The 26,397-nt window shown below is 48.4% G+C and overlaps 1 protein-coding gene across 1 annotated transcript in view; it reads right to left on the reverse strand.

The window, feature by feature from the left end:
- The window catches only part of LOC148506331 (large neutral amino acids transporter small subunit 4-like), a 101,155-nt gene extending 78,212 nt beyond the window's left edge, over positions 1-22,943 (reverse strand). The window contains exons 1-6 of the mRNA XM_088446877.1: positions 22,479-22,943; positions 19,189-19,254; positions 18,027-18,092; positions 12,075-12,258; positions 11,938-11,993; positions 10,916-10,992 (exon numbers count right to left, since the gene is read on the reverse strand). Coding sequence (XP_088303003.1) covers positions 10,916-10,992; positions 11,938-11,993; positions 12,075-12,258; positions 18,027-18,092; positions 19,189-19,254; positions 22,479-22,617 — 588 coding nt within the window. The 5' untranslated portion in view covers positions 22,618-22,943. The remainder of the gene's footprint in view (positions 1-10,915; positions 10,993-11,937; positions 11,994-12,074; positions 12,259-18,026; positions 18,093-19,188; positions 19,255-22,478) is intronic.
- Between the last annotated feature and the right edge of the window lie 3,454 nt (positions 22,944-26,397).

A 26,397-nucleotide genomic window follows, 5' to 3' on the forward strand; every position in this document is an offset into this window, starting at 1 on the left:
CCAAGTGTCAGTGTGTCATTGTTCTAGGGCCCCAAGTGTCAGTGTGTCATTGTTCTTGGCCCCAAGTGTCAGTGTGTCATTCTTCTTGGCCCCCGAGTGTCAGTGTGTCATTGTTCTGGGACCCCGAGTGTCAGTGTGTCATTGTTCTGGGACCCCGATTGTCAGTGTGTCATTGTTCTTGGCCCCGAGTGTCAGTGTGTCATTGTTCTGGGATCCCAAGTGTCAGTGTGTCATTGTGCTGGGGCCCCCGAGTGTCAGTGTGTCATTGTTCTTGGCCCCAAGTGTCAGTGTGTCATTGTTCTTGGCCCCAAGTGTCAGTGTGTCATTGTTCTGGGATCCTGAGTGTCAGTTTGTCATTGTTCTGGGACCCCGAGTGTCAGTGTGTCATTGTGCTGGTACCCCAAGTGTCAGTGTGTCATTGTGCTGGGACCCAAGGTGTCAGTGTGTCATTGTTCTGGGTCCCTAGTGTCATTGTGTCATTGTTCTGGGACCCCAGGTGTCAGTGTGTCATTGTTCTGGGTCCCTAGTGTCAGTGTGTCATTGTTCTGGGACCCCAAGTGTCAGTGTGTCATTGTGCTGGTACCCCAAGTGTCAGTGTGTCATTGTGCTGGTACCCCAAGTGTCAGTGTGTCATTGTTCTGGGTCCCTAGTGTCAGTGTGTCATTGTTCTGGGACCCCAAGTGTCAGTGTGTCATTGTGCTGGGACCCCAGGTGTCAGTGTATCATTGTGCTGGGACCCCAGGTGTCAGTGTGTCATTGTTCTGGGGCGACAAGTGTCAGTGTGTCATTGTGCTGGGACCCCTAGTGTCAGTGTGTCATTGTGCTGGGACCCCTAGTGTCAGTGTGTCATTGTGCTGGGACCCCAGGTGTCAGTGTGTCATTGTTCTGGGTCCCTAGTGTCAGTGTGTCATTGTTCTGGGACCCCAGGTGTCAGTGTGTCATTGTTCTGGGTCCCTAGTGTCAGTGTGTCATTGTTCTGGGACCCCAAGTGTCAGTGTGTCATTGTGCTGGGACCCCAAGTGTCAGTGTGTTATTGTTCTGGGACCCCAGGTGTCAGTGTGTCATTGTTCTGGGGCGACAAGTGTCAGTGTGTCATTGTTCTGGGATGACAAGTGTCAGTTTGTCATTGTTCTAGTGCCCCGAGTGTCAGTGTGTCATTGTCCTGGGGCCCTGAGTGTCAGTGTGTCATTGTCCTGGGGTCCCGAGTGTCAGTGTGTCATTGTCCTGGGGCTCCGAGTGTCAGTGTGTCATTGTGCTGGGACCCCAAGTGTCAGTGTATCATTGTGCTGGGACCCCAGGTGTCAGTGTGTCATTGTTCTGGGGCCCCGATTGTCAGTGTGTCATTGTGCTGGGACCCCAAGTGTCAGTGTATCATTGTGCTGGGACCCCAGGTGTCAGTGTGTCATTGTTCTGGGGCGACAAGTGTCAGTGTGTCATTGTTCTGGGGCCCCAAGTGTCAGTGTGTCATCCCCGCGAGAGAATCTGACGTCAGCGCTCCACAAGTGTAGGGTAGAATGCAGTTAGAGCGGTCTGCCCTACACTTTAACAAACACACTGCCGCACTGGCGGCAGTGTATTTGTTATAGCCGCCAATGAGGGTCAGACAGACTCAACTTGGCTGCTGCGTAAAAGGAGGGAGCCGGCAGGAGCTCAGTCATGCGCGCCGTCTTCCGACTCCCCCCGCTGCGGATGCAGAGAGGAGCGGACGGCCGCAGTCATGGCAGGAGCGGGGTAAGTTTTTTTTTTTTTTTCCTTCTTTGTGTGTGTTTGTGTAAGGGGGCGCTACTGGGGGCAGTGCATGGGATCGGGGGGATGGCGTCTGCTACCTAGTGTCAGTGTGTCATTGTGATGGGACCCCAAGTGTCAGTGTGTCATTGTTCTGGGCCCCAAGTGTCAGTGTGTCATTGTTCTTGGCCCCAAGTGTCAGTGTGTCATTGTTCTTGGCCCCAAGTGTCAGTGTGTCATTGTTCTGGGATCCTGAGTGTCAGTGTGTCATTGTTCTGGGACCCCGAGTGTCAGTGTGTCATTGTGCTGGTACCCCAAGTGTCAGTGTGTCATTGTGCTGGGACCCCAAGTGTCAGTGTGTCATTGTTCTGGATCCCTAGTGTCATTGTGTCATTGTTCTGGGACCCCAGGTGTCAGTGTGTCATTGTTCTGGGTCCCTAGTGTCAGTGTGTCATTGTTCTGGGACCCCAAGTGTCAGTGTGTCATTGTGCTGGTACCCCAAGTGTCAGTGTGTCATTGTGCTGGTACCCCAAGTGTCAGTGTGTCATTGTTCTGGGTCCCTAGTGTCAATGTGTCATTGTTCTGGGACCCCAAGTGTCAGTGTGTCATTGTGCTGGGACCCCAAGTGTCAGTGTATCATTGTGCTGGGACCCCAGGTGTCAGTGTGTCATTGTTCTGGGGCGACAAGTGTCAGTGTGTCATTGTGCTGGGACCCCTAGTGTCAGTGTGTCATTGTGCTGGGACCCCTAGTGTCAGTGTGTCATTGTGCTGGGACCCCAGGTGTCAGTGTGTCATTGTTCTGGGTCCCTAGTGTCAGTGTGTCATTGTTCTGGGACCCCAGGTGTCAGTGTGTCATTGTTCTGGGTCCCTAGTGTCAGTGTGTCATTGTTCTGGGACCCCAAGTGTCAGTGTGTCATTGTGCTGGGACCCCAAGTGTCAGTGTGTCATTGTTCTGGGACCCCAGGTGTCAGTGTGTCATTGTTCTGGGGCGACAAGTGTCAGTGTGTCATTGTTCTGGGATGACAAGTGTCAGTTTGTCATTGTTCTAGTGCCCCGAGTGTCAGTGTGTCATTGTCCTGGGGCCCCGAGTGTCAGTGTGTCATTGTCCTGGGGTCCCGAGTGTCAGTGTGTCATTGTCCTGGGGCCCCGAGTGTCAGTGTGTCATTGTGCTGGGACCCCAAGTGTCAGTGTATCATTGTGCTGGGACTCCAGGTGTCAGTGTGTCATTGTTCTGGGGCCCCGAGTGTCAGTGTGTCATTGTGCTGGGACTCCAAGTGTCAGTGTATCATTGTGCTGGGACCCCAGGTGTCAGTGTGTCATTGTTCTGGGGCGACAAGTGTCAGTGTGTCATTGTTCTGGGGCCCCAAGTGTCAGTGTGTCATCCCCGCGAGAGAATCCGACGTCAGCGCTCCACAAGTGTAGGGTAGAATGCAGTTAGAGCGGTCTGCCCTACACTTTAACAAACACACTGCCGCACTGGCGGCAGTGTATTTGTTATAGCCGCCAATGAGGGTCAGACAGACTCAAATTGGCTGCTGCGTAAAAGGAGGGAGCTGGCAGGAGCTCAGTCATGCGCGCCGTCTTCCGACTCCCCCCGCTGCGGATGCAGAGAGGAGCGGACGGCCGCAGTCATGGCAGGAGCGGGGTAAGTTTTTTTTTTTTTTTCCTTCTTTGTGTGTGTTTGTGTAAGGGGGCGCTACTGGGGGCAGTGCATGGGATCGGGGGGATGGCGGCTGCTACCTAGTGTCAGTGTGTCATTGTGATGGGACCCCAAGTGTCAGTGTGTCATTGTTCTGGGCCCCAAGTGTCAGTGTGTCATTGTTCTTGGCCCCAAGTGTCAGTGTGTCATTGTTCTTGGCCCCAAGTGTCAGTGTGTCATTGTTCTGGGATCCTGAGTGTCAGTGTGTCATTGTTCTGGGACCCCGAGTGTCAGTGTGTCATTGTGCTGGTACCCCAAGTGTCAGTGTGTCATTGTGCTGGGACCCCAGGTGTCAGTGTGTCATTGTTCTGGGTCCCTAGTGTCATTGTGTCATTGTTCTGGGACCCCAGGTGTCAGTGTGTCATTGTTCTGGGTCCCTAGTGTCAGTGTGTCATTGTTCTGGGACCCCAAGTGTCAGTGTGTCATTGTGCTGGTACCCCAAGTGTCAGTGTGTCATTGTGCTGGTACCCCAAGTGTCAGTGTGTCATTGTTCTGGGTCCCTAGTGTCAGTGTGTCATTGTTCTGGGACCCCAAGTGTCAGTGTGTCATTGTGCTGGGACCCCAAGTGTCAGTGTATCATTGTGCTGGGACCCCAGGTGTCAGTGTGTCATTATTCTGGGGCGACAAGTGTCAGTGTGTCATTGTGCTGGGACCCCAGGTGTCTGTGTGTCATTGTTCTGGGTCCCTAGTGTCAGTGTGTCATTGTTCTGGGACCCCAAGTGTCAGTGTGTCATTGTGCTGGGACCCCAAGTGTCAGTGTGTCATTGTTCTGGGACCCCAGGTGTCAGTGTGTCATTGTTCTGGGCCCCAAGTGTCAGTGTGTCATTGTGCTGGGACCCCAAGTGTCAGTGTGTCATTGTGCTGGGACTCCTAGTGTCAGTGTGTCATTGTTCTGGGACCCCAAGTGTCAGTGTGTCATTGTCCTGGGACTCCTAGTGTCAGTGTGTCCTTGTGCTGGGACCCCAAGTGTCAGTGTGTCATTGTTCTGGGACCCCAAGTGTCAGTGTGTCATTGTCCTGGGACTCCTAGTGTCAGTGTGTCCTTGTGCTGGGACCCCAAGTGTCAGTGTGTCATTGTTCTGGGTCCCTAGTGTCAGTGTGCCATTGTTCTGGGCCCCAAGTGTCAGTGTGTCATTGTGCTGAGACTCCTAGTGTCAGTGTGTCCTTGTGCTGGGACCCCAAGTGTCAGTGTGCCATTGTTCTGGGCCCCGAGTGTCAGTGTGCCATTGTTCTGGGATCCTGAGTGTCAGTGTGTCATTGTTCTGGGATCCCAAGTGTCAGTGTGTCATTGTTCTTGACTCTAAGTGTCAGTTTGTCATTGTTCTGGGACCCCAAGTGTCAGTGTGTCATTGTCCTGGGACCCCAGGTGTCTGTGTGTCATTGTTCTTGACCTCAAGTGTCAGTGTGTCATTGTGCTGGGACCCCAAGTGTCAGTGTGCCATTGTTCTGGGCCCCAAGTGTCAGTGTGTCATTGTTCTGGGCCCCAAGTGTCAGTGTGTCATTGTTCTGGGCCCCAAGTGTCAGTGTGTCATTGTTCTAGGGCCCCAAGTGTCAGTGTGTCATTGTTCTTGGCCGCAAGTGTCAGTGTGTCATTCTTCTTGGCCCCCGAGTGTCAGTGTGTCATTGTTCTGGGACCCCGAGTGTCAGTGTGTCATTGTTCTGGGACCCCGATTGTCAGTGTGTCATTGTTCTTGGCCCCGAGTGTCAGTGTGTCATTGTTCTGGGATCCCAAGTGTCAGTGTGTCATTGTGCTGGGGCCCCCGAGTGTCAGTGTGTCATTGTTCTTGGCCCCAAGTGTCAGTGTGTCATTGTTCTTGGCCCCAAGTGTCAGTGTGTCATCGTTCTGGGATCCTGAGTGTCAGTGTGTCATTGTTCTGGGACCCCGAGTGTCAGTGTGTCATTGTGCTGGTACCCAGAGAGGAGCGGACGGCCGCAGTCATGGCAGGAGCGGGGTAAGTTTTTTTTTTTTTTTCCTTCTTTGTGTGTGTTTGTGTAAGGGGGCGCTACTGGGGGCAGTGCATGGGATCGGGGGGATGGCGGCTGCTACCTAGTGTCAGTGTGTCATTGTGATGGGACCCCAAGTGTCAGTGTGTCATTGTTCTGGGCCCCAAGTGTCAGTGTGTCATTGTTCTTGGCCCCAAGTGTCAGTGTGTCATTCTTCTTGGCCCCAAGTGTCAGTGTGTCATTGTTCTGGGATCCTGAGTGTCAGTGTGTCATTGTTCTGGGACCACGAGTGTCAGTGTGTCATTGTGCTGGTACCCCAAGTGTCAGTGTGTCATTGTGCTGGGACCCCAGGTGTCAGTGTGTCATTGTTCTGGGTACCTAGTGTCATTGTGTCATTGTTCTGGGACCCCAGGTGTCAGTGTGTCATTGTTCTGGGTCCCTAGTGTCAGTGTGTCATTGTTCTGGGACCCCAAGTGTCAGTGTGTCATTGTGCTGGTACCCCAAGTGTCAGTGTGTCATTGTGCTGGTACCCCAAGTGTCAGTGTGTCATTGTTCTGGGTCCCTAGTGTCAGTGTGTCATTGTTCTGGGACCCCAAGTGTCAGTGTGTCATTGTGCTGGGACCCCAAGTGTCAGTGTATCATTGTGCTGGGACCCCAGGTGTCAGTGTGTCATTGTTCTGGGGCGACAAGTGTCAGTGTGTCATTGTGCTGGGACCCCTAGTGTCAGTGTGTCATTGTGCTGGGACCCCTAGTGTCAGTGTGTCATTGTGCTGGGACCCCAGGTGTCAGTGTGTCATTGTTCTGGGTCCCTAGTGTCAGTGTGTCATTGTTCTAGTGCCCCGAGTGTCAGTGTGTCATTGTGCTGGGGCCCCGAGTGTCAGTGTGTCATTGTTCTGGGCCCCGAGTGTCAGTGTGTCATTGTGCTGGGACCCCAAGTGTCAGTGTGTCATTGTTCTGGGACCCCAGGTGTCAGTGTGTCATTGTTCTGGGGCGACAAGTGTCAGTGTGTCATTGTTCTGGGATGACAAGTGTCAGTTTGTCATTGTTCTAGTGCCCCGAGTGTCAGTGTGTCATTGTCCTGGGGCCCCGAGTGTCAGTGTGTCATTGTCCTGGGGTCCCGAGTGTCAGTGTGTCATTGTCCTGGGGCCCCGAGTGTCAGTGTGTCATTGTGCTGGGACCCCAAGTGTCAGTGTATCATTGTGCTGGGACCCCAGGTGTCAGTGTGTCATTGTTCTGGGGCCCCGAGTGTCAGTGTGTCATTGTGCTGGGACCCCAAGTGTCAGTGTATCATTGTGCTGGGACCCCAGGTGTCAGTGTGTCATTGTTCTGGGGCGACAAGTGTCAGTGTGTCATTGTTCTGGGGCCCCAAGTGTCAGTATGTCATCCCCACGAGAGAATCCGACGTCAGCGCTCCACAAGTGTAGGGTAGAATGCAGTTAGAGCGGTCTGCCCTACACTTTAACAAACACACTGCCGCACTGGCGGCAGTGTATTTGTTATAGCCTCCAATGAGGGTCAGACAGACTCAAATTGGCTGCTGCATAAAAGGAGGGAGCCGGCAGGAGCTCAGTCATGCGCGCCGTCTTCCGACTCCCCCCGCTGCGGATGCAGAGAGGAGCGGACGGCCGCAGTCATGGCAGGAGCGGGGTAAGTTTTTTTTTTTTTTTCCTTCTTTGTGTGTGTTTGTGTAAGGGGGCGCTACTGGGGGCAGTGCATGGGATCGGGGGGATGGCGGCTGCTACCTAGTGTCAGTGTGTCATTGTGATGGGACCCCAAGTGTCAGTGTGTCATTGTTCTGGGCCCCAAGTGTCAGTGTGTCATTGTTCTTGGCCCCAAGTGTCAGTGTGTCATTGTTCTTGGCCCCAAGTGTCAGTGTGTCATTGTTCTGGGATCCTGAGTGTCAGTGTGTCATTGTTCTGGGACCCCGAGTGTCAGTGTGTCATTGTGCTGGTACCCCAAGTGTCAGTGTGTCATTGTGCTGGGACCCCAGGTGTCAGTGTGTCATTGTTCTGGGTCCCTAGTGTCATTGTGTCATTGTTCTGGGACCCCAGGTGTCAGTGTGTCATTGTTCTGGGTCCCTAGTGTCAGTGTGTCATTGTTCTGGGACCCCAAGTGTCAGTGTGTCATTGTGCTGGTACCCCAAGTGTCAGTGTGTCATTGTGCTGGTACCCCAAGTGTCAGTGTGTCATTGTTCTGGGTCCCTAGTGTCAGTGTGTCATTGTTCTGGGACCCCAAGTGTCAGTGTGTCATTGTGCTGGGACCCCAAGTGTCAGTGTATCATTGTGCTGGGACCCCAGGTGTCAGTGTGTCATTGTTCTGGGGCGACAAGTGTCAGTGTGTCATTGTGCTGGGACCCCTAGTGTCAGTGTGTCATTGTGCTGGGACCTCTAGTGTCAGTGTGTCATTGTGCTGGGACCCCAGGTGTCAGTGTGTCATTGTTCTGGGTCCCTAGTGTCAGTGTGTCATTGTTCTGGGACCCCAGGTGTCTGTGTGTCATTGTTCTGGGTCCCTAGTGTCAGTGTGTCATTGTTCTGGGACCCCAAGTGTCAGTGTGTCATTGTGCTGGGACCCCAAGTGTCAGTGTGTCATTGTTCTGGGACCCCAGGTGTCAGTGTGTCATTGTTCTGGGGCGACAAGTGTCAGTGTGTCATTGTTCTGGGATGACAAGTGTCAGTTTGTCATTGTTCTAGTGCCCCGAGTGTCAGTGTGTCATTGTCCTGGGGCCCCAAGTGTCAGTGTGTCATTGTCCTGGGGTCCCGAGTGTCAGTGTGTCATTGTCCTGGGGCCCCGAGTGTCAGTGTGTCATTGTGCTGGGACCCCAAGTGTCAGTGTATCATTGTGCTGGGACCCCAGGTGTCAGTGTGTCATTGTTCTGGGGCCCCGAGTGTCAGTGTGTCATTGTGCTGGGACCCCAAGTGTCAGTGTATCATTGTGCTGGGACCCCAGGTGTCAGTGTGTCATTGTTCTGGGGCGACAAGTGTCAGTGTGTCATTGTTCTGGGGCCCCAAGTGTCAGTGTGTCATCCCCGCGAGAGAATCCGACGTCAGCGCTCCACAAGTGTAGGGTAGAATGCAGTTAGAGCGGTCTGCCCTACACTTTAACAAACACACTGCCGCACTGGCAGTGCATGGGATCGGGGGGATGGCGGCTGCTACCGAGAGCACTACTAATGAGGGCATACAGTACTACTGGGGGCACTTCTAATGAGGGTATGCTACTGGGGGCATACAATTAGGGGCACTTCAAGTTTTAATGGGGCATACTACTGGGGGTACTACGTGTGGGAACATAATACAAGGGGCACTGCTAATGGGGGAATACAGTACTACTGGGGGCACTTCTAATGAGGGCATGCTACTGGGGCATACTACTAGGGACACTACTCCTGGGGCATACTACTAGGGGCACTTCAAGTTCTAATCATGGGCATACTACTGGGGGCTCTACTAATGGGGGAATACTAGAAGGGGCACTACTAATGGGGGCATACTACTGAGGGCATTACTACAGGGGGCATTACTACAGGGGGCATTACTAAAAGATGCATTACTACTGGGGGCATTGCATAGAGGGCACTACTACTGAGGGCACTGCATAGGGGGCACCACTGCTGGGGGCATTGTGTAAGGGACACTATTGCTGTGGGCATTGTATAAAGGGCACTATTGCTGTGGGCATTGTATAAGGGTCACTACTACTGTGGGCATTGTATAAGGGGCATTACTACTATGGGCATTGTATAAGGAGCATTACTACTGTGGGCATTGTATAAGGGGCATTACTACTGTGGGCATTGTGTAAAAGGGACACTACTGTGTGTCGTAACATAAATGAGACACTACTTAATGCTGTAATGTGAATCAGGGGCACTATGAGGGTCATTCAGACCCACTCGCGAGCGGCAGTACGCTCGCAAGTGGGTCGATGTTACCCACTGCGCATGCGCACGACGGAGACCCGGCGAGCGAAGGATTTTCCATCGCTCTGGGTCTCGCACCAAAGGGGGCGTGCTGTCGATGTTGATTGACAGCACGCCCCCTTTGGTGGGCGTGCCGGGGGTGTGGCAGCCAGACGGAGGCGTTCCCATGGGAACGCCTACCGTCTGAAGCCGGCCCCACTGACATCACTAGTGATGTCAGTGGGAGTGATTATGGCTCTGTTAGAGCCAAAATCACTCCAGGGCTTGTGGTTGAGAAACCCGACCACAGGGTTTCACTCGCAAGTCCGATGGTCGCGATGGTCAAGACCATCGCGACCATCTTGTTGGACGCTCGTATATGCTGTGGGTGGTAACCCACAGCTATACGAGCATCCAGGAGGACGCTCCATTTTAATGGAGAAGGGCCCTGATCCAGAGCGAGCGCTCTGGTCAGAGCGTCCGGCTCTGAATCAGGGCCCATGTGCGGTGTAATGTGAATAAGACTGTGACTCCTTGGGCCGTAGCCCACGTTGTAAACAAGTACTGTGACTCTGCTGGCCGTACCCCACTGGGTGGGTGGGAGGTCCCAAGGAGAATACCATCTTGAACTAGGTTTCATTTCTGCCACTGCTGTGTGGCAATGTGTCATCGATGTGCTTTATACTGTGGTGTCTGTGTCTCTGCTCTGTCGCTTAGTAACCAGTGAGCTCACTGCAGCCTTTGGCCAATAATGGTGAAAACAATATTATAAGCTGTGAGGTGGCCTGAATTGACTATAAATGACTGGAAATGTTATTGAGGTTAATAATACTCTAGGAAGAAAAAAAAGCCCAATTGTGTGATTTTAGCTTTTTTGTCAATTTTTGTAAAAAATCTGAATCCAAATCCAAAGCCAGTCACCGCAGTTTGGCAAATCCAAAGCCGGACGACAAATTGGAACCAAATCCGGCAAAAATTGAAAATGGTCTGGCGCACATCCCTACCGCAAACACTGCAGCTCTCCTGACACGCAGGGAGATCTCGTGCTGAGAAGGCGATCGCAATGCCTAATTAATGCACGCCCATGAAATGGCATTTAAACGGCCAGACGCGCCTTTGTTTTCCTAGCCACCCCGCGTTACCTCCCCCAAGCGCTGACTACCGGTCACTCACTTGGCAAATGAATCCTCTGTGCCAGCGCAATCGCAAATCAATCGCTGCGTGTGCGCAGTGCGGCTCTCATTGCATGCACAATGACAAACTAATGCTCGACCTGCGTAAATATCGGCATTGCGTAAATCTCAGAATCCGGCCCTTAGATCCTCCAGGTTAGCCGCGGTGTCCCTGGTGACACTGACATCTTGGCACACATACTATAAGCGCAGTGCATTAACCCACGCCGTCATCCTCCATCTTTTATTACTGTCATTACTTTCCTGCCCGTAAAAGACATTATAAAAAGTGAAGGTAAAATGTAAACGTCAATAACACATTGTGATGGGAATCTGGGTGTGAACAGGAGCCTTTCAGCTGGAACTGTTGTGTAAACAGGGGCTGTTGTTATATGACACAGGGCACAGTCAGAATGGAAAACACAATAAAGGCATTACTGATAAGGGGATCCTTTGCCCACAACGGTGTTCTCCTTACCATGAGAGAGGAGAACAGGACGCAGCTTCCTCCGACCCCCTGGGCCACCAGCGCAAACGGGAGAAACAACGACAGGCCTGAGAAAGAGCAACCAAAGAGAAAAAACACAGGAGAAGTGGTACTGTGCCGCTGTCCATACACACCGGAAAAGAACAGATTTTGATAATTACATCTAGCAATACAGTACATGAGAAGTGGTACTGTGCAGTTGTGCACACACAAAGGAAAATAATACTGCAGATGCTTAGAATTACAACTAGCATAGAAAACATGAGAAGTGATACTGTGCAGTTGTGCATACACAAAGGAAATGAATAGATACTTAGAATTACATCTAGCATACAAAACATGAGAAGTGATACTGTGCAGTTGATTTAACGTGCCTGAAAAGAACAGGTACTGAGATGCTATATAACATGAGAAGTGATACTGTGCAATTGTCCATACACACCGGAAAAAGAACAAATATTGAGAATTACATTTGGCATTCAGAACATGAGAAGTGGTACTGTGCAATTGTCCATACACACCGGAAAAATAAATACTGAGAATTACATCTCGCATTCAGAACCTGAGAAGTTGTACTGTGCAATTGTCCATACACAAAGGAAAATAATAGATACTTAGAATTACATCTAGTATACAGAACATGAGAAGTGGTACTGTGCAGTTGTCCGTAAATACAGAATAAGAACAGATACTGGGAAGTATATCACCATACAGACAAGAGAATTGATACTATGCATCTGACCTTACATACAGCATAATATCAGGTACTGGGAATTTAGCTCAGCGTGCAGGGGGAGTGGTATCGTCAGTGTAGTTGCTTATATCACTTAATAAATATGTCCTGGTATAGTGTACATGTATACGAGACTGAAAATTGCATCAGGCGAGTAAAGTTGGACTATGTCGATCAATATTAAATATAGGGAAGATCTTCCACCTGCAGCTCTGTAAACCTGTATATTAGGGACAGTTACACGTGTGTATAGAATTAGCAGGGGCTGCTCCACACTCACCGCGAGGGTTACTGCAGCAATACGCCAGCATCAGGCAGGACACAGATGTCAGGGCCCTGTGGAGGAGAAGGGTGTTTGGGGTGTGACTGGGGCAGAGCGCAGATAGTTATATAGAGAGAGGTGGATCTGTTTCTCACCCTCCTATCTGGCGCAGCGACCTGACGTGTGCATATCCCATCAGCAGCTGCAGCGGCAGGAAGGTTCCCCACAGGAAGAAGGCTCCCACCGTGAATCCCAAATTCAGGCTTTGCATCTGAGAGGTGCAGAAATCTGGGGGGTCCCTGTGTCCCATTATCCCCTCAGCCAGTGGGGGCAACACATCTGTATTTAATACATTTATACACAGAGGGAGAGAGAATTATTTACTTCCATTCTACTTGCCCACACAATATACATAATATGCACAATGGCCCTGTTTCAGAGCCGGATGCTCTTTCATTTTTTTTTTGTGCCGGCCTCCTGGCGCTCGCTAAGCTGTGGATGACCACCCACAGCTTTTGCGAGCGGCCAGGTGATGGTCGCGACCATCGGGCTTGCCACAAGACCCATGTGGTAGGGTCTCGTCCATCTCAAGCCCCAGTGGACTTCCTGCTCTAATAGAGCAGGAAGTCCACCTACCTATACACAATATACATAATATGCACAATATACATTATATACACACTATACATAATATACATTATATACACACTATACATAATATGCACAATATACATTATATACACACTATACATAATATACATAAGATATACACAATATACAGTGGTGGCCAAAATTGCGGACACTTTTTGAAATTTGAATGTTTTTCAACTTCGATTGCTTATAAAAACTGTTACACTTCACGCAGTGCAATGATTCATATATCAAATGAAAGGAAATTTAATGCTGAATTCAACACAATAAACAGAGGTCAAATATTTGCATTACAAGGGAAGTTATGCAGTGAAATCAACACTTAGGGTGCAAATCCCTGTGTACTTATGATGTTACTGTCCTATCAGTATTTCGTTGGGTATCCTTTATTTTGCAAGACCGCAGCACAGCGACGTGACCCAGGATTGTGGTGTTAAGTGAAAATGGTCTTTCGTATGCAGCAATTGCGAGAGAAGTTGGTGGGAATGTGACAACATCAGGAATATGAAAGTTTTGTTTACGCTATCAGGAAACACCAATGTTTGGAGCTCTTCCTTTTTTATGTGGTGCCATGAGACAATTATAGCCTCAATTAATCGTCATTTACTGGATGGACGCCTCATATGTACTAGAGATGAGCGGTTCGGATTCTGTGGAATCCGAACCGCTCCGAACATTGGGGATCCGAGTCCACCGCCTGACTCGGATCCCCATTCGGGGCCGAACGGCGGCCGCCTGATGTCGGATTCTCACTAGAGAATCCGACATCAGGTCTCCTCGCGTGTAGGGCAGAGCGCAGTGATAGCGCTCTGCCTACACAGACACAAACACACAGCCGCCAGTGGCAGCTGTGTGTTTGTTACAGCAGCCAATGAGAGTCACACAGACTCTCATTGGCTGCTGCACGGAGGGAGCCGGCTGGAGCTCACACATGAGCTCCGTCTTCCGGCTCCCTCCGCAGCGTGTGACAGAGCGGACGGCGCGGGAGCGGGGAATCAGGTAAGTTTTATTTTTTTTATTTTTTTACTTGTCAAAGGTCCGGGGGCGCTACTGGGGGGGGGTCTGCTACTGGGGGGGCCATACTACAGAGGGGCCTGCTACTGGGGGGGGCTATACTACTGGGGGGGGTCTGCACTACTGGGGGGGGGTCTGCTACTGGGGGGGGCAATACTACTGGGGGGGCCATACTACAGAGGGGCCTGCTACTGGGGGGGGGGCTATACTACTGGGGGGGGGTCTGCTACTGGGGGGGCCATACTACTGGGGGGGATCTGCACTATTGGGGGGCCATACTACAGAGGGGCCTGCTATTGGGGGGGGCTATACTACTGGGGGGGTCTGCACTACTGGGGGGGTCTGCTACTGGGTGGGGCTATACTACTGGGGGGGCCATACTACAGAGGGGCCTGCTACTGGGGGGGCCATACTACTGAGGGGTCTGCTACTGGGGGGGGCCATACTACTGGGGGGGCTTACTACTACTGGGGGGGGCTGCTACTGGGGCAGCCTACTACAGGGGGGCCATACTACAGGGGGGGCCCATACTACAGGGGGGGCTACTACTGGGGCAGCCTACTACTGGGGGGGCCTGCTACTGGGGCAGCCTACTACTGGGGGAGCCATACTACTGGGGGGGCATACTACTGGGTGGCATGCTAATGGGGGGCATACTACTGGGGGGGCCTGCTAATGGGGGGCATACTACTGGGGGGCATTCTACTGGGGGCACTGCATAGTGGACCCTACTACTAAGGGGACTGCATAGGGGGCACCACTGCTGGGGAACATTGTGTAAGGGACACCGCTACTGTGGGCATTGTGTAAAAGGGTCACTACTGTGGGCATTGTGTAAAAGGGGCACTACTGTGTGTCGTAAGTTTCGTAACATAAATAAGAGACACTACTTTATGGTGTAATGTGAATCAGGCCCTATGTGCGGTGTAATGCTAATAAGATTGTGCACTGTGACTCCTAGGGCCGTAGCCCACTTTGTAAACAAGTACTGTGACTCTGCTGGCCGTACCCCACTGGGTGGGTGCACTACTTTTCATTTCTGCCACTGCTGTGTGGCAATGTGTCATAGATGTGCTTTATACTGTGGTGTCTGTGTCGTTGTGCCGCTGCTTTGTCGCTTAGTAACCAGTCAGCTCACTGCAACCTTTGGCCAATAATGTTGAAAACAATATTATAAGCTGTGATATGGTCTAAATTGACTGGAAATTAATGTTATTGAGGTTAATAATACTCTAGGAAGAAAAAAAAGACCAATTTATGTGATTTTAGCTTTTTTTGTAAATTTTTGTAAAAAAATCCAAATCCAAATCCAAATCCAAAGCCAGTCACCGCAGTTTGGCAAATCCAAATCCAAATCCAAAGCCGGACGACGAATTAGAACCAAATCCAAATCCAAATCCGGCAAAAATGGTCCGGCGCACATCCCTAATATGTACCAGTTTTTTCAAACAGAACCACAAATGTTCCCTGGCCATCCCAGCACCTGCATGTCATTCTCCGTGAACCCCTTTTTGTATGTCCATGCAGTGTGGCAGGGAGCTGAATCCTGCTGGGAAAAAAATGGGGCATTATCTGGGAATAGATCCCTGATAGAAGGTAGACGTTTTGGTTGTAGGATGGTGTCAATGTACTTTCTGCTGTTCAGTGTGCCATCTATGACATAAAGGCGGCCTACAGCATCTGCTGTCATACATGCCCAGATCATAACACTTGTAGGATGGTGTCAGTGTGCCATCTATGACATAAAGGCGGCCTACAGCATTTGCTGTCATACATGCCCAGATCATAACACTTGTAGGATTCTTTGTTGTCGCTTGAATGCAGTCTGGATGTACCTCTTCCCCGATGCGACGTCTCACATATTTTCTCCCATCGCTACCAAATATCGATATCTTAGTTTCGTCACTCCATATCACTTGTTTCCACTGACCTTCTGTCCATGCAATGTGTTCTTTTGCTCACTGTATTCGTTTCTGCCGCTGTTTTATATTCAACAATGGCTTTTTTCAGGGAATCCTACCAATTAGGCCAACCTCCGTTAGTCTTCTCCATTCCGTTCTTGCACTGACAAAAACACCAGTTGCACTCAGGTCACTGCTAATGGCCGCAGATAACATCCATCTGTCCCTGACGCAAATTTGTTTTATTCTCCTATCATCAGCAGCTGTTGTGCATTTTTTCCGGCCTTTTCCTTCTTTGTTTTGTACAGATTGTGTTTCCTGATAGCGTAAACAAAACTTTCATATTCCTGATGTTGTCACATTCCCACCAACTTCTCTCGCAATTGCTGCATACGAAAGACCATTTTCACTTAACACCACAATCCTGGGTCACGTCGCTGTGCTGCGGTCTTGCAAAATAAAGGATACCCAACGAAATACTGATAGGACAGTAACATCATAAATACACAGGGATTTTCACCCTAAGTGTTGTTTTCACGGCATAACTTCCCTTGTAATGCAAATATTTGACCTCTGTTTATTGTGTTGAATTCAGCATTACATTTCCTTTCATTTGATTTCTGAATCATTGCACTGCGTGAAGTGAAACAGTTTTTATAAGCATTCGAAGTTGATAAACATTCACATTTCAAAATGTGTCCACAATTTTGGCCACCAGTGTACATAATATTCACACTATACACAATATACATAAGATATACAATACACAATATACATAATATACACAATATACATAAAATATACACACTATACATAATATACATAATATGCACAATATACATAATATACACAATATACATTAAACATACACACTATACATAATATACATAAGATATACACAATATACATAATATACTCACTATACATAATATACACATTATGCATAGGATATACACAATATACAGTACATAAAATATACACAATATGCAAAATATACACAATATAAACAATATACATAAAATATACATGCGTGTGGCTATAATGACATTTCATGCATTATGAAGACAACAGAGTAATCTATGATCATCTTCGGATTCGTGTTCTGTTGGTCTGTCATCTTCTGGTCTTTAGTTTGCTCATTTTCTGATGCCTGGTCTGCAGTCATTTTCCTTCTGATGTATCGTCTGTGGTCATCTTATGATGTGGTAAATGCCATATTCTAATTTGTGGTCTGTGCTCATCTTCTGATGTGTGGCCTGTGGACATCTCCTGATCTGTGGTCTGTGCTCCTCTTCTGATCAGTGACCTGTGTTCATCTCCTGATCTGTGGTCTGTACTCATCTTCTGATCAGTGGCCTGTGGTCATCTCCTGATCTGTGGTCTGTGTTCATCTTCTGATGAGTGGCCTGTGGTCATCTCCTGATCTGTGGTCTGTGCTTATCTTCTCATGTGTGGCCTGTGGTCATCTCCTGATCTGTGGTTTGTGTTCATCTTCTTTTGAGTGGCCTGTGGTCATCTCCTGATCTGTGGTCTATGCTCATATTCTGATGTGTGGCCTGTGGTCATCTCCTGATCTGTGGTCTGTAGTAATCGTGTGATGTGTAGTCTGCATTCATCGTGTGATGTGTAGTCTGTATTCATCTTCTGCAAACTGGTCATCTTCGGATCCATGGTCTGTGAACAGCGTCTGACCAGCCATTGTCAACAAGACCAATAATGATCTGATCGATCAGATTATTATTGGGCATCAATGCTTTTTCTGGGACATACACAGTGAGATATCTGGCCAATGGCTTGTCCATCCCCTAGCAATCTGTTACCCCACACAGGACAAATGTTTATTGCCACTATGGCCCTAACTGTGTGGAGTTTGTATATTCTCTTTGTGCTTGCGTGGGTTTCCAGGTACTCTGGTTTCCTCCCTCACTCCAAAAATACACTGGTAGGCTAATTGGCTCCCTACAAAAGTAACCCTAGTGTGTATGTATGTGAGCATGTGATAAAGGAATATAGAGTGTAAGCTCCCCTGGGGCAGAGACTGATGTGAATGGGCAAGTATTATCTGTAAAGCGCTGCGGAATATGAGTGCGCTATATATATATATATATATATATATATATATAACTGGTAATGAATAAATAAATGACCACAGTATATTTCCCAAAATTTTAATTGACCACAGAGTGACTATAGAAGGAGAGTTTTAGAGAAGAATGTTTGTTTTTTTCTTCTTAACTTACCAACCCTACACAATACAAGTGGAAACCGGGGGCCTGACAGATTTAGAGATACTGGCCACTGATACAATCTGTACTCGGTGGTTCTTCAGAATTGAGCGATTGGAGAAGTCTAATTGTGAGCAGTGTACGGTTGTCATCGGCAGCTGATTGGACAAGGAAGGCAGCTCGCCTAATCAGGTCTCACCGACAACCTTACACTGCACACCGTATACTCACACTCACTTATACAGTATATTGCTGTGTGTATTGCTTCTATCATTAGTCACTACCACTGTGTTATCACTGAAATACCGCTACTTACCAGCGCTGTGATTGCTGTGAGACCCCGCTGTGGTATCATTACTCCAAGCTGCAGACAGCCCGGGATCTGGGAGACAGAATGGGAACGACTGGGTTAGACATAAAGGTCACTCAGGACGCCCTTTTCATATAATAAGGAACCTAATTAATCACTGTGATCTAGCAACATCACCAAAACAGATACAGCGCTAAGTTTGTAGCTTGCGGTGACCAGGGCTATTTACCTGTACAAGGTGACATGGTGTTATATACAGTAAGTGGATATAGATATCTGTCCTTAGACACTCATTAAACAGGCAAAACGAGTGGGTGGGATAGCAGATGAAGATGAGTATCCTATCCATGTCATTCAGGTAGGAAGTAGAGCTATTCTGTCTAATTGATGTTAAATTAAGTCCATATTCTCTAAATAAATATAACTCCACTTTGTCTCCTGATCTGTGGTCTGTGCTTATATTCTCATGTGTGGCCTGTGGTCTTCTCCTGATCTGTGGTCTGTGCTCATCTTCTGATCAGTGGCCTGTGGTCATCTCCTGATCTGTGGTCTGTGCTCATCTTATCATGTGTGGCCTGTGCTCATCTCCTCATCTGTGGTCTGTGCTCATCTTCTCATGTGTGGCCTGTGGTCATCTCCTGATCTGTGGTCTGTGTTCATCTTCTGATGAGTGGCCTGAGGTCATCTCCTGATCTGTGGTCTGTAGTCATCTTCTGCAAACTGGTCATCTTTGGATCCATGGTCTGTGAACAGCATCTGACCAGCCTTTGTCAACAAGACCAATAATGGTCTGATCGATCAGATTATTATTGGACATCAAGGCTTTTTCCGGGACATACACAGTCAGATATCTGGCCAATGGCTTGTCCATCTTCTTGCAATATGTAACCCCACACAGGACAAATGTTTATTCCTGCTATGGCCCTAACTATGTGGAGTTTGTATATTCTCCCTGTGCTTGCCTGGGTTTCCTCCGGGTACTCTGGTTTCATCCCACACTCCAAAAATATACTGGTAGGTTAACTGGCTCCCAACAAAAGTAACCCTAGTGTGTATGTGTGTGACTGCACACCGTATACTCACACTCACTTATACAGTATATTGCTGTGTGTATTGCTTCTATCATTAGTCACTACCTCTGTGTTATCACTGGAATACCGCTACTTACCAGCGCTGTGATTGCTGTGAGACCCCGCTGCGGTATCATTACTCCAAGCTGCAGACAGCCCGGGATCTGGGAGACAGAATGGGAACGACTGGGTTAGACATAAAGGTCACTCAGGACGCCTTTTTCATAGATTAAGGAACCTAATCACTGTGATCTAGCAACATCACCAAAACAGATACAGCGCTAAGTTTGTAGCATGAGGTGACCAGGGATATTTACCTGTACAAGGTGACATGGTGTTATATACAGTAAGTGGATATAGATATCTGTCCTTAGACACTCATTAAACAGGCAAAACGAGTGGGTGGGATAGCAGATGAAGATGAGTATCATATCCATGTCATTCAGGTAGGAAGTAGAGCTATTCTGTCTAATTGATGTTAAATTAAGTCCATATTCTCTAAATAACATTGTGTCTATCTATCATTCTCTGTTACAGAAGATGCTCTAGGACCACACTGGTGTGTCTATCCTTCTCTGTTACAGCAGAGGCTCTAAGACCACACTGGTGTATCTATCCTTCTCTGTTACAGTAGAGGCTCTAGGACCACATTGAGTCTATCTATCCTTCTCTGTTACAGTAGAGGCTCTAAGACCACACTCGTCTATCTATCCTTCTCTGTTACAGTAGAGGCTCTAAGACCACACCCGTCTACTTATCCTTCTCTGTTGCTGTAGAGGCTCTAGGACTACATGGGTCTATCTGTCCTTCTCTGTTGCAGTAGAGGCTCTAGGACTACACTGGTGTGTCTATCCTTCTCTGTTACAGTAGAGGCTCTAGGACTACATGGGTCTATCTATCCTTCTCTGTTACAGTAAAGGCTCTAAGACCACACTTGTCTATCTATCTTTCTCTGTTACAGTAGAGGCTCTAGGACCACATTGGGTCTATCTATCCTTCTCTGTTGCAGTAGAGTCTCTAGGACCACATTGGGTCTATCTATCCTTCTCTGTTGCAGTAGAGTCTCTAGGACCACATTGGGTCTATCTATCCTTCTCTGTTGCAGTAGAGGCTCTAGGACCACACTGCTGTATCTATCCTTCTCTGTTACAGTAAAGGCTCTAAGACCACACTTGTCTATCTATCCTTCTCTGTTGCAGTAGAGTCTCTAGGACCACATTGGGTCTATCTCTCCTTCTCTGTTGCAGTAGAGGCTCTAGGACCACACTGGTGTATCTAGCCTTCTCTGTTACAGTAGAGGCTATAGGACTACATGGGTCTATCTATCTTTCTCTGTTACAGAAGATGCTCTAGGACTACATTGGTCTATCTATCCTTCTCTGTTACAGTAGAGTCTCTAGGACTACATTGGTCTATCTATCCTTCTCTGTTACAGTAGAGGCTCTAGGACTACATTGGTCTATCTATCCTTCTCTGTTACAGTAGAGGCTCTAAGACTACACTGGTGTATCTATCCTTCTCTATTACAGTAGAGGCTCTAAGACCACACTGGTCTATCTATCCTTCTCTATTGCAGTAGAGGCTCTAGGACTACATTGGGTCTATCTATCCTTCTCTGTTGCAGTAGAGGCTCTAGGACTACATCTAGAGAGAGAGAGAGACAGAGACTCTCTCTCATGGTGTAGTAATTTAATACCCAATGATTGGTGATATTGGATGTGATATTCATACCTAAAAGCTTATCTGAATGAAATAAAGCTTATGGGGTAGTCCTCTCTCAGGATTCCAATTCACTATTACAGAACTTAAGAGCAGGGGCGTCGAAAGCCAGCCTGGGGAGAGGGGGTGTGGCCTAATTGCAGTATGCATAGCCACACCCCTTAGGATAATTTTTTTTTTGCAGGGACCCCAAGTGGTGGTGCGCACTGGGGAGGGGGGCGCTGTGAGACCCTTTAGCCCGGTGTAAAGCCAGGCAGAGGAGACTGCATCTGCTGCTCCTCTACTGCTATCTGGGCAACTGGAAACCCTGCCTGTGTTTGCCTATGCCACGCAAAGGCTGTTGCAGATTGTCATCATGCATAGGGGCTGGGACAACTGTCTATTCATTCGGCTGTACCCGCTGTACCCTTGTGTATCAGTACCAATGGAATTACAGGTGACCACACAACATACAATCCCAGATGTTCCTTTTCCTCCTTTGATAGCCATCTTTCTATCTCTCCCATCTCCCTTCCTTCCCTCACTTTAATGCTCGTTCCTATCTCCCTCCCTGATATATAAAATTCAAAACCCGTAGCAGAGGTTGTAAGTCATTATGTCCCGGGTAGGTTTCTGCAGGACAGCTGTGGTGTTTTCTATTTACTAGAGTAGGCCTGGCCAACCTGTGGCTCTCCAGCTGTTGCAAACCTACAAGTCCCAGCATGCACTGCTACAGTTTTAGCATACCCCAATTGCAAAACTGTGGCAGGGCATGCTGGGACTTGTAGTTTCACAACAGCTGGAGAGCCACAGGTTAGCCAGGCCTGTACTAGAGTAAAGGATACAGCTCTGCAAATGTACTACTCTGTTCTATAGCGCCTCCTCTGTCTGATATGGCTGATAACAGATGACAATAGCTTCCCGTCTAGTGCTCTTCTGAGAGGGTGTGACATTGCTAACCGCATCACAATATTTATCCTACGCCACCTGACTGGCTGACATCCAATCCAAACTATTATTTCTAGTTACTAAGTCACAGGTATTGTGTGTAAGACAATCCCTAGCAATGTGCGCGGAAGGATGCGAGTGTGGGGGCTCCGCGACTAATATCTGCGCTCATGATTCCTCGCCGCACAGAGATGTGCAAAGATCGCCTATGGTATTAAATGATAATGTGCCCAGCTGGACATCGCTGAGATGTGAATATGTCCCATAGAATCCACCCTCTTCCCACTCACCAAGGACTGAAAGAGAGGTTCTGACACTGGGGGCTGATTTAGAGATTTACGCTAATGCAATCGCAACTGCGATCTCTCACGGGTCGCAATGACTAACATATGCTAATGCACAGCCGAGCTCAGGGACGCCCAGCGCTGCCTTCTCACGTTCATCCGACGACGTACAACGGCGCAAACATCATTGCCAGTGAATCCTCTGGGCGAGCCTGAGCGCAATACAAACACTGCGCGTGCACAGCACAAATATTCACGCATACGCTATGGCAAACAATCGCTCAATATGCGTAAATATCGGCATTACGTAAATCTCTGTATCAGGACCAATGTTACTAGGTAAGAAGCAGAAAGGAAAAAGAGATGAGTTATTGCCATTCAGCTTCATGCCCGACCTTTAGGGGCAAAGTACATGGCATTCTTACAGTGTGAGAGAATATATAATGTGTGATACAGACCTGGAGAACAGTCCTGGGACAGCACCCCCAGATCCATCAGGATAGGACTCAGGGAATTCCAGCCAAGGAGACACCCTGAAAATAGCAGTGTTTCCACCAGGGCCGAGCTCAGTACCCACAGCCGCAGAGTCCGACCCATATCCCTGCAGAGTATATAGGTGTGCAGGAGTAAGTATACGGCTGTAAGGGGTGTGGTGTGTATAGGAAGGAATATATAGGTATATGGATGCAGAGTATATATATATATATATACTGTATATGTATAGGGGCAGTATATAGGCGTATGAGGTGCAGAGTGTATATAAAGTTGTATAGGGGTAGTATATAGGTGTATAAGGTGCAGTGTGTATATAAAGTTGTATATAGGGTGTATAAAGGTGTATGAGGTACAGTGTATATATGAAGGTGTATAGGAGGGAGTATATAGGTGTATGAGAGGGCTGTGTGTCTCTGCCTAGTGTTACCCCGGTGTGTCCTGTATGATGAGGGCTGTTGTGTGACTCTGCGTACACACTCCCTGCACAACCCTGTGTTTACACATGACACAGTAGGACTCCTGTCCCAATACTACAGCAGCCAATCCTGGGAGGCATCGCACAGGGAGAGTATGTACAATACAGGTATAATAACATAAACATACACACGGCCGGTCACTGGTGAAGAGTGCAAATAGAGGATGACACCGACTTAGTACTTCCAGGATTATTTCATTCAAAGTACATCCATTGTTGCCCACTTACAGGGCACAGAGCCGTACCCATGGTTCTAACATACTTGCTACTTTTACATTCTCCGCACCTTGGAGAAGAGGCTCTGCCATGAATTGTGGCTCCATGCCAGGGGAAGGGGCTACAACGGACCTGCAATTCTCGGTATTGTGGGCAGAATTTGAGAGTTCCAACCAGTGGCTTCACAAGAGGGGTGCGGCCGAGGGGTGACACCAAAGTGCCGACTCCCCCTCAGTGACGGGAGCCGGGTGCTGCATTGTAGCATTACGTGCATCCTGACGCTGTGAGGGAGCCGTCACTGCAAATAAACTGGTCCACGGGGGCAGCCCGCATCTCCAGGACCCCCCCCCCGGAGAATACGGGGGTTTGGGCAGTGAGACCACGCCCCCTAAACATGAGACCTGACCCCATTTTCCCGCAAAGGGAGGTAGCGTCACACTTTACACGCTATACTGGCTCTCTCAGCAAAAGTGACGTGAGTCCTGTAATTCAGAGTTAGGAGCAGTTCACAAAAAGGAGCAGACCAGGGGTTAATGTGGGCCGCCTCCTCCAGCCCACCTTACCTGGGAGGTGCCGGGCGACCGCTGAGATTTAGGACCGAATTCAGTTAGAGGCGAAAAGATGCGTTCGGCTAAAAATTTTCGCCGATGCGCGGTTTTCGCCTGTTTTCAAAGTATCTCCACATTCAATTCCAGGATGTTTTCGCCTAGGCGAAAATTCCATAGGCAAAAACGGGCGAAAAACGTTCTCCAGCAAAAGGCAGGAGAAGTGCAAAATCCATATTTTGGAGTACAAATGTGGGGACTTGGGCCCTCATTCAGAGCCGCTCGTAAGCGGCCGCTCGTTCGTTATGAGCGATGTTCGCACATCTGCGCATGCGCAAACCAGTCAGTGCGGCCGAAAATCGTTTGTTCGCTAAATAGCGAATGCCTGCTATTTTGAGTAACAGGAGGAGGCGTATGTGAGTGGTAACAGGGGAAGGTGCTTGAAAACGGGGAGTGGAAATTAGAACGCAGGCGTGCTTAAAGGTCAAAACGGGCGTTTTAAGGGTGTGCATAATTAATACAGGAGCGTCATTGACCACGTCACTTGGTTGATTTATAGTCAGAACTGCTCGCAAGATTGCGGTAGGAAAAACCAACCACAAGAATAGCGAGCAGTTCATACGCTGTTCGATGTACTCGATTAATCTATTAAATAGCGGACATGACGTATGGTGCGAGCGGCCAGGGGGCGTCTTTTTCAAAATTACAACCGCAAGTTTTGTTCGCTCGTTCAGACATAGAGGCGTGAACAGACCGCAAAGTGCGAATGGTTCATTTGAATAGCCACCCCTGTTTAATGAACGAGCGAGCGCAAATAGCGTCCAGCTCTGAATCAGGCCCTTGGTTCAGAACCCTTTGGACACCGCCCCTAATGACTAATTAGTTACAAAAAATAAAAAGTTATCTTAATTCACCCCAAAAAAGACGTAATTTTGGGGGCAAAATTTTTAAAAGTGTTGGAAAATGGGTAAGTAGGGGGCCTGGTACTTTGGGGGGCTGTAATGATGAGACAGGTGTTTTTAGGATTGCACGAGGCTGCAGCAGGTGTATTTTTTAGATTTTTTTCAATCTTCACTTTAGAGACACCAAAATATACTAGCACCCATTTACATGTACCCCAATAGGGAGTCAATATGATGCAATACATTAAAATTGTGTCATTTGGCCCCAATTAACCCGTGAATTGCGGCATTTTGCTGCAAGGGGGACGGAGCTTAATAACATGGTACCTTCTTAATATATATATATATTTGTGTGTGTAATGCATACCTGCTGACTTTTCAGCTCCCTCCTTCAGGCTTCAATGGCGGTGAGGCGTGGTGCTGCGATGATGCAGCATTGGGGGCGAAGCATGGGCGTGACTGCGCAATAGTGCCATTGTGGCCCCACCCCCTCTTTACAAAGCCGAGATTAACGGCATTGTGAAGCAGGGGGCGGGGCCACCTCACCGCCCCCCCCCTGCTGCAGGGGTTTCTATTGTTACTGCGGGGAGGGTTGGGGGGTCGAGCGGGTCAGCGGGTGCAGGGATGCTTGCCTGCTTTTCCAGGGGGCCTGTAGCGGCACACGATTTTCGGGAGTGTACTGTAGGCAAGTATGGTGTAATGTATATGTGACACATGCATGTGTGGTATATATGTGTCTTTCTGTGTGAATATATGTATGTATATATGTATAAAAATATATGCATGTGTGGTGTGTGTGTATATGTGTATATATATATATATATATATATATATATATATATACAGAACCAAGCACATCTACTCCCTGTCCTGCCTGCCAGTCTGCCCATGCAGCTCTACTGCACAAATTTAGTGTGTATATATATATATATATATATATATATATATATAATATATATATCTACATATTTATTTAAAATCACTGTGTCGGCGGCACTCCAGTGTAACAGACAACACCAGGCAGGTATAATATAAACGTTTCAATGCGTTAGTGCATCGTTTTCAAGGTATCTTGAAAACGCAGACGCGATGATTATATTGGGGAAGTTTTGGCTTTCCACGGAGGGCACCCGGGACTAATCTTTATTTGCATGGGAGTGCCATACTTACTGACTATATATATTATATACTGTGTGTATATATATATATATATATATATATACTTTTAATACAATTATATTCATAGGGGCCCCCACAAGGTTGTTGCCCCAGGACCGCACAAACCATAATCCAGCCCTACTCACTGCCAGTTCCCGGGGACCAGACCTCCTTCGAGCTGCTCTCTTCCTTCCCTCCCGGAGTTAAAGTGCGTGCCCCCCATCCCCCTTGAAGTGATGCTGGGAGTAGAGACTGTCAGCCCCACCCCTGACCGGTGGCACCCAGAGGCAAATGCTTCCTTTGCCACCGGCAGTTGTGCCCCTGTCTGGCTTAGTATACAGTACTGTAGCATATTATTATAAAAAACTGTGAAATTTTGTTATTTCACAGAAGTTGACAGCCCTGATGTAGCAGACACATTGAGAAGGTGTTGCAGATTAAGGGACTCCTACTTTGTAAAAACAAAATCATTAAATAAATAATTGCCCCTGACTCACAATCCATATTATTATTTACAGTAAGTGTAAGTGAAGCCTGCAGCCCTGATTAGAGTGATGTGATTCCATGGGGGGAGAGTAGGAGATAA

The sequence above is a fragment of the Taudactylus pleione genome, unplaced genomic scaffold (genome assembly GCF_031769625.1).
Source record: "Taudactylus pleione unplaced genomic scaffold, aTauple2 ptg000407l, whole genome shotgun sequence".
In the NCBI taxonomy this organism is placed as follows: Eukaryota; Metazoa; Chordata; class Amphibia; order Anura; family Myobatrachidae; genus Taudactylus; species Taudactylus pleione.